The sequence below is a fragment of the Sinocyclocheilus anshuiensis genome, unplaced genomic scaffold (genome assembly GCF_001515605.1).
Source record: "Sinocyclocheilus anshuiensis isolate Anshui unplaced genomic scaffold, SAMN03320099.WGS_v1.1 scaffold2010, whole genome shotgun sequence".
NCBI lineage: Eukaryota > Metazoa > Chordata > Actinopteri > Cypriniformes > Cyprinidae > Sinocyclocheilus > Sinocyclocheilus anshuiensis.
Window position 1 is genome coordinate 153,635 of NW_015544331.1, and position 8,165 is coordinate 161,799.

The 8,165-nt window shown below is 34.8% G+C and overlaps 1 protein-coding gene across 1 annotated transcript in view; it reads right to left on the bottom strand.

Annotated features, from left to right (window-relative positions):
* Positions 1 to 6,316, bottom strand: part of cyld3 (cylindromatosis (turban tumor syndrome) 3) — a 9,903-nt gene extending 3,587 nt beyond the window's left edge. The window contains exons 1-7 of the mRNA XM_016499065.1: positions 6,214 to 6,316; positions 5,764 to 5,953; positions 5,366 to 5,644; positions 3,430 to 3,789; positions 3,240 to 3,345; positions 690 to 1,180; positions 69 to 234 (exon numbers count right to left, since the gene is read on the bottom strand). Coding sequence (XP_016354551.1) covers positions 69 to 234; positions 690 to 1,180; positions 3,240 to 3,345; positions 3,430 to 3,789; positions 5,366 to 5,644; positions 5,764 to 5,943 — 1,582 coding nt within the window. The 5' untranslated portion in view covers positions 5,944 to 5,953; positions 6,214 to 6,316. The remainder of the gene's footprint in view (positions 1 to 68; positions 235 to 689; positions 1,181 to 3,239; positions 3,346 to 3,429; positions 3,790 to 5,365; positions 5,645 to 5,763; positions 5,954 to 6,213) is intronic.
* Between the last annotated feature and the right edge of the window lie 1,849 nt (positions 6,317 to 8,165).

Sequence of the window (8,165 nt, forward strand, 5' to 3'; positions counted from 1 at the left end):
TAGTAAGAGCTTAACTAGCTGGTTCAGGTGTGTTTGATTAGGGTTGGAGCTGAACTCTGAGTGCTCACCGATGGAGTTGCAGCGGTCGACCTGATTGATGGGCAGCTCAGGCTCAGGAAACCTGGAGTCGCGTCTGCAGTTCCTCAGTCTGACGAACAGGCCTTTGTGAGCGGGACAGTGGAAGTGACGTTCACCGAGATAACTGCCATCTGTGGCGGCGGACAACTCCTGATCCTGGTGGGGCGGGAGATAAATACATAAAACTACACATTTTATATATATATATATATATATATATATATATATATATATACACTCCCGCTCAAAAGTGTAATATACACTACTGTTCAAAAGTTTGGGGTCGGTACATTTTTATTCTTTCTTTTTTTGAAAGAAATTAAAACTTTTATTTAGCGAGGATGTGTTAAATTGTTAAGAAGTGATAGCAAAGATTTATATTTTTAGAAAAGATGTATATTTTGAATAAATGCTGTTCTTTTTATTCAAAGAATCCTGAAAAAGTAATCGCAGTTTCCAAAAAAAAACATATTTGGCAGCACAACATTGATAATTCTAATAATAAATCAGCATATTAGAATGATTTCTGAAGATCATGTGGTAGTGTATATATATATATATATATATATATGATGTATTTATTTGTGCATAAGTGAGAGTTGTTTGTGTACCAGCTCGATTCCAGCAACTGGTTCCGGGATGTTGTTGATTTGTCCAATCCAGCGAATGACTCCGAAAAGGGGCGGGTCGTTCACTTCCACCATGGAACCCACCTCCAACCAGGTGCCAAGCTCCGCCCTCTGCTCAGCGATTGGTGGAGACGGGAGGTTGTGGAATCCGTTGGAGGAGCGGGATTGGTCGGTGGGCGGGGCCATGGGCGTGGCCTGGGGTTTGATGGGCGGGACCGCGGGAGGCTGCAGGGCAGGTTTGAGTGTCGTGAGCGGAGAAGGAGGTTCCAGAGCGGCTTTCGGGGCGGAGGAGGACGGAGGCTGGAGAGCTTTTCTGGCCGTCAGCAGCATGGATGGCTGGATGAGCATACGGTTCAGGGCCTGTGACGAGTCATTGCTGGGCGATGGTGGCTGAAGGGCGGGTTTATTGGGGACGGGCAGCGGTGGCAGTTTAGGACTGGTTACTGCCAGAGGAGACCGTTCAGATCTAGATTCTGTACAACAGAACACATGACACATATATTTAAATATACAGATAGATAGATAGATAGACTTATAGATAGATAGATAGATAGATATAGTCAGATGATAGATAGATATATAGATACATAGAAATAGTCAGATGATAGATAGATAGAAATAGTCAGATGATAGATAGATAGAAATAGTCAGATGATAGATAGATAGAAATAGTCAGATGATAGATAGATAGAAATAGTCAGATGATAGATAGATAGAAATAGTCAGATGATAGATAGATAGAAATAGTCAGATGATAGATAGATAGAAATAGTCAGATGATAGATAGATAGAAATAGTCAGATGATAGATAGATAGATAGATACATAGATAGAAATAGTCAGATGATAGATAGATAGATAGATAGATAGATAGATCGGGATCATAGATATATAGATAGATAGCTAGATAGATAGAAATAGTCAGATGATAGATAGATAGATAGATAGAAATAGTCAGATGATACATAGATAGATAGATAGATAGAAATAGTCAGATGATACATAGATAGATAGATAGATAGAAATAGTCAGATGATACATAGATAGATAGATAGATAGAAATAGTCAGATGATACATAGATAGATAGATAGATAGAAATAGTCAGATGATACATAGATAGATAGATAGATAGAAATAGTCAGATGATACATAGATAGATAGATAGATAGAAATAGTCAGATGATACATAGATAGATAGATAGATAGAAATAGTCAGATGATACATAGATAGATAGATAGATAGAAATAGTCAGATGATACATAGATAGATAGATAGATAGAAATAGTCAGATGATACATAGATAGATAGATAGATAGAAATAGTCAGATGATACATAGATAGATAGATAGATAGAAATAGTCAGATGATACATAGATAGATAGATAGATAGAAATAGTCAGATGATACATAGATAGATAGATAGATAGAAATAGTCAGATGATACATAGATAGATAGATAGATAGAAATAGTCAGATGATACATAGATAGATAGATAGATAGAAATAGTCAGATGATACATAGATAGATAGATAGATAGAAATAGTCAGATGATAGACAGACAGACAGACAGACAGATAGATAGACAGACAGACAGACAGACAGACATATAGATACAGAGACAGACAGACAGAAAGATAGAAATAGTCAGATGATAGATAGATAGATAGACAGACAGATAGAAAGAAATAGTCAGATGATAGATAGATAGATAGATAGATAGATAGATAGATAGATAGATAGATAGAAATAGTCAGATGATAGATATAGATAGATAGACAGACAGACAGACAGACAGACACAGACAGATAGAAATAGTCAGATGATAGATAGATAGACAGACAGATAGATAGATAGGAGGAACACTTATTATATTTATTATTATAATATTTATTGTACCATGTTGTAATACAATTCCATTTTATATCATGTAATAATTATTATTTATTGTGATATTGTAGTATTTATTTATTTTTCATTAAATAAAAAAAGTATTCTTCATGAGTGTTTGCTAACCAGATTAATTCCACCATATGTTTATATTAAATAAAAGCATTTCTACATTTATATATTTAAAACATTAATAATATATACCACCAAAAGTTTGGAATAATTGAAACTCTTATAACATTTTATATTGATATTACATCATAGCAGCAAATCAGCACATTAGAATGATTTCTGAAGATCATGTGACACTGAAGACTGGAGTAATGATGCTGAAAATACAGAGCAATAAATTAAATTTGAACAGATATTCACAGAGAAAACAGCTGTTTTATATTGTAATAATATTTAATAATTTTTACTGTATTTTCCATCACATACATGCAGCCTTGATGAGCAGAAGAGACTTTTAAAAACATTAAAAATTCAATCATTAATTATTCCAAATGCGTTCATTTGATAGTTTTATGGTGTGTTTTGTTCATTCGAAGCCTGACAGCATTTGTTACAGCATATTATTTGATCTTATTAGGTGCATTACTCGTTTCACGGTCTTGACTGTTGATACTTGAAGCAGAAATGTTACCTGCAGTTACTTTAGAGAGGGGAAGCAAAGTGCCAAACTCAGGGGACGGGATGGAGCACAGTTTGGTGTTTTTATGACATCCATCCCATGATCCTCCTGGATGATCCTGAACACACAAACACTCATTAAACCTAAAGTTTCCTTTTTGACAACTAAAACTTTACATTGAACTCGGGACGTCAAAACTCACCAGTAACACTCCCACATAAAGCGTGGACGGGGCCCGGTTCGACAGGGGCCCGCAGAACTGGACGCTCCCGCGCTGGACGCACTCGTCCTGGACGAAGCAGACTCTCTGTCCGACGGCGAGCGGCTGCGGGACGCTGGGATTGGGGCTGGACTCCGCAGCGCGTGACAGCATGCTGACGGGGCTCTGGCTGTTAGCGGACGCCGCGAGGTTCGGAGGGCGGTCGCTGGAGCTGCCGCCGCGGGACGATCGGGGGAGCGTGATCTCACTGACCGGGAGGAACAGACCGCAGCCGTCTGGACACGAGAACAACTGATGCCCTTTATAGCTTCCATTGCATTTACCACGACCTGCTGCCCATCCCTGACAGAGACAGACAGAGCAAGAGATGCGTCACATATATTTTTTAACACTTTAGTATCATTTTATATTAAAGCAATAAGCCCCGTGAAGCCGTGGTTTACAGTGAATTTATAACGGCGTTGTTAGGTACGACGAGAAGCGGAGCGGTTATAAATTCACTGTAAACCACGGCTTCAGGGTTTATTGCTTTTATAAAACGGTTATTCCATATAAAACAGAGCAAATAAAGTGTAATGATATTAATAAAAACAGTATTCTTCCACAAAACAATGTAGCTCCTCAGAAACAGTTGTGGTTGCAACAAAGTGGTTGCCGAGCAACACACAAACGTAAACAAAGGTGTATGTTACTTTGTAGCGGAACTCTCTAAAAAAATATTTAACAATTCATTATTTAATGAAACAATTTTAGAATATGTATTTTTATTATTTATTACATATATACAATTATTTAATAATTAATATTTAATTAAAATGTAATAACATTTTAAATAAATAACTATTTTATTATAAATCTTTATTTATAAATAAAAATATGTTTTTAGAGGATGAAATGTGTCAAATATATTTAATAATCATTTTAATATTTTATTATAATTCTATATGAAATATTAATTAAATTTAATGAAACAGATGATATAACATTTTATAATACATTTTTTATTATTCATTACATATAAGCAATGATTTATATTTAATTAAAATATAATACAATTTTAAATAAGTATTTTAATTATAAATCTTTATTTATAAATAAAAATATGTTTTTAGAGGATGAAATATGTCAAATATATTTAATAATCATTTTAATATTTTATTATAATTCTATATGAAATATTAGTTTATTAATTTAATGAAAAGGATATAACATTTTATAATACATTTTTTATTATTCATTACATATAAGCAATGATTTATATTTAATTAAAATATAATACAATTTTAAATAAGTATTTTAATTATAAATCTTTATTTATAAATAAAAATATGTTTTTAGAGGATGAAATATGTCAAATATATTTAATAATCATTTTAATATTTTATTATAATTCTATATGAAATATTAATTAAATTTAATGAAACAGATTATATAATAATAACAATTTTTATTTGTCATTATATATAAGCAATGAGTTATTTTTTATTAAATTACGTAACAATAATAATATTTTATAAATATTAAATATTTAATTATAATTCATTATTTATTTTTGCTACTTTTAAAAATGTCCTATCTTGTTTCCAATAAACAACAAACTAATATATTTTACTAAATGTATTATTATTAATAATAATAATAATAATAACAACAATAATAATACAATGAATAATTATAATTATATTAATAATTATTATGCACTATCATACATTATTATTATTATTATTATTAATTTAATTTTCAATAATATATAAACATGTAGTTTTTTTTTAAACTACATTTATGCTTAAAACGAGAGGGGGGGGGAATATCTCACGCAATTTTGCTTCCGAAGTAAATGTCTCCTCTTTATCTATATTATAGCTGGAAAACAAGATTGAGAAAATGTCTATTGTTCACACGTGACATCCAAACTCACTTTTAGCTGAACCCCGAAATGAACTGCGGAGCTTCCCCTCGTCAGCGGCCCGCGGTAACGAAGCTCCGCCTCGGCGAGCTCTGATTGGCTGCGGCTCCAGATGACCCACACCTCTGACCCCGGCGCTAAAGCCGCCATTCGCTGCAGGAACTGCGTCCTGGACAGCAGTTTGACACGGACGTCCAGGTCAGGGACGGGTTCGAGCAGACCGGCGAACTCGGCCGGGACTTCATTGAGCACCTGTCTGTCCACCTTCACCACGCAGCCATTATCGATCACCTGTGAGGAATAAAGGGTACCGTCGCTTTAAGAACTTGTCATGAGCTATGAGAACATAAACACGTGACACTGACACCACAAATGATTCCCAGCGGATAATTACAGATTAAGTCTCTCACCTTCACCCACAGGTAATCTCCTCTCCCGCTCCTGTGCGCTCCTCCCTCCTGCTGCTGACAGAGCTGCCCCCGCTGCAGGCGAATGGTTCCTTCCAGGTGGTCCTGCACTCTGTAGTCGGACGCGACCATGTACATTTTGGGGGAGCGTCGCCTTCTACTGTGATGTGCGTCGCCGGACATGGTGATGGACCTGCGTGTGCAAGAGACAGCAACACTTCAGTGTATCCCATTCAAGCACGATAAACTCAATAAAACAGTATTAGTAACCAATGAAAACTAAGTTCGAATCGAATTCGCTTAGTTTCAAACTGGGAAACTACGCGCAAAGTGAACCAAAAAACATTTCCTGCTTCATCAAACCTGCTGAACCGCATCTGGCGGTTTGATCTGGGCTGTAAAATCGTTTCGATTTCAAACACGCTGAAACACAGACAACAGACGTTAACTTACCGATAAAGTCATCACCTCGGTTTAAAAGTGCGACACTTACGCGCTCCGATAAAAACACAATAACGCCTCACTTTCACCAAAGCAGGAAGCGAGATGACGGACGGCTGCGTGGACCAATCAGAGAGAGGGAATGTTTGGGCAGCGAACGCTCTCTGAACGGCGGGTGGGCGGGGCTTCGCTCAAAGGGAAATTCCACTGTTGCGTTTTTTAGAAATTATTTTTTTCTATTGACGGATATTTTGCTCATCTTCCGAGAATTCAAGGGCAAATACACTTATCTTAGACGATTTCTATATTTTTTCAAGATAGTTGGATTTGAAACGATGTGGAATTTGTGTCCCCAGGATATTATATGTACAATTATGCATGAAAATCAACTATAAAATACATTTTATTTACATTTAAAGTGTCCTGCACATTAATCTAACTGAACATTTAAAACGTAAATTTTAAAAATGAATAAAAAACTACCTAAAACACTGAAAACATAGCGTTTGTTACATGCCCCCAGTCTCTAACGCAACATTTTAACATGAAATATAATGTTTTAAATCCTTCAGAAGTCATTTTTATTTAGCATTTTTGTGTACCTCCATATCCCATCTGTGCTTTAAATACATTTATTTCAAAATAAATCGCTAATATCGTCTCCCCAGGTTTTCACTCAGTCCTGTTACCCCAAACACATCCCCCCTCTGAAAAACATTTTCAACATGATATTGCAACATATGGATCTTCTGAAGGCAATGCAGTGACCGAAAGCATGTGGTTTAATTTTCTTTTCTGCATATTTGATGATATTGTAATGATGACTGGGGGCGTCAACACTGTCCTGTTACCTAAATTATTTCTTAGATGTTACTTGTTTATTTTAAAAATACAAATATTTGGTGAATCACTATAATTTGCTGAGTATCCTCATAATATTAGCATGTACTCCATGTGGCTATATTATATGTATTTGCCAATTTTATCCTGAAATCTCAATCCTGTTACTTTCAGTCCTGTTACTCTTATACTCATATGTCCTATACTCATATATAGTAACTGAGTAACAGTAACAGGAGTGAGTAGTGTCATCTGATTTATTTATGTAAGGCTACATCCATATTAATCTAGATAAATTTAAAAAAATGCATCTTTCTCTCTACGTTTTGGCCTTCTATCCACACCGAGACAATGTTTTTGCCCAGATAAACCTATGGTTGTTCCTGCATTGTTGTTTTATATTACATTCCTGCAAGTATGACAGAAAATGTACTTGCAATTTCTGTCCTGTGGCAAGTATGTATTAGACCCATACATGGAGTGGCGTTTTAGTGTGACCTGAGCTGTAAGAAAACAATATCCACAGAAAAACTGAAAAGGCATTTTTTGTTCAGTTTATGGGCCTTTCCTCGAGTTATTAAAAATACAGGTAAAAGATGTGTTAAAAATCAATACAAAGTGTACTCAAACCTATATACACATATAATGGATACTCATTCCTGTTACCCAGTTTCATTCCTGTTACTAAAGTTTTTTCTTAAAAAAAAAAAAGTTAAACCACTATTTTTAAAATTAAGTTTGGTCCATCATTTATCCCATTGTTTAATAAATTGCATCATAGAAAACTGATAAGCTTTATAATAAGGTTTAAGATAAGGTTCGAGTCGCCTTGTGTCATGACATATTTTTAAACATTCTTTTTTAAAAGACACAAGAGTTTTGGTAACAGGACTGAGAAAAATGCATCCATCTTCCACTTAAAAACCGTGTAAAAAATTAAATAAAGTTACCTGAGATTGACCAGTACAGATTTTGAATAGTTAATTATGTGTATTGCTAGATTCAGTCTTAAAAAAAAGATAAAAAATTTTTTTGGAAGAGTTTTGGAAGCAAATGGCACCCATTCATTGGAATGGATCAAAAGTCACTTTTAAGTCAGACATTTTATTAGATTCTACTTTCGT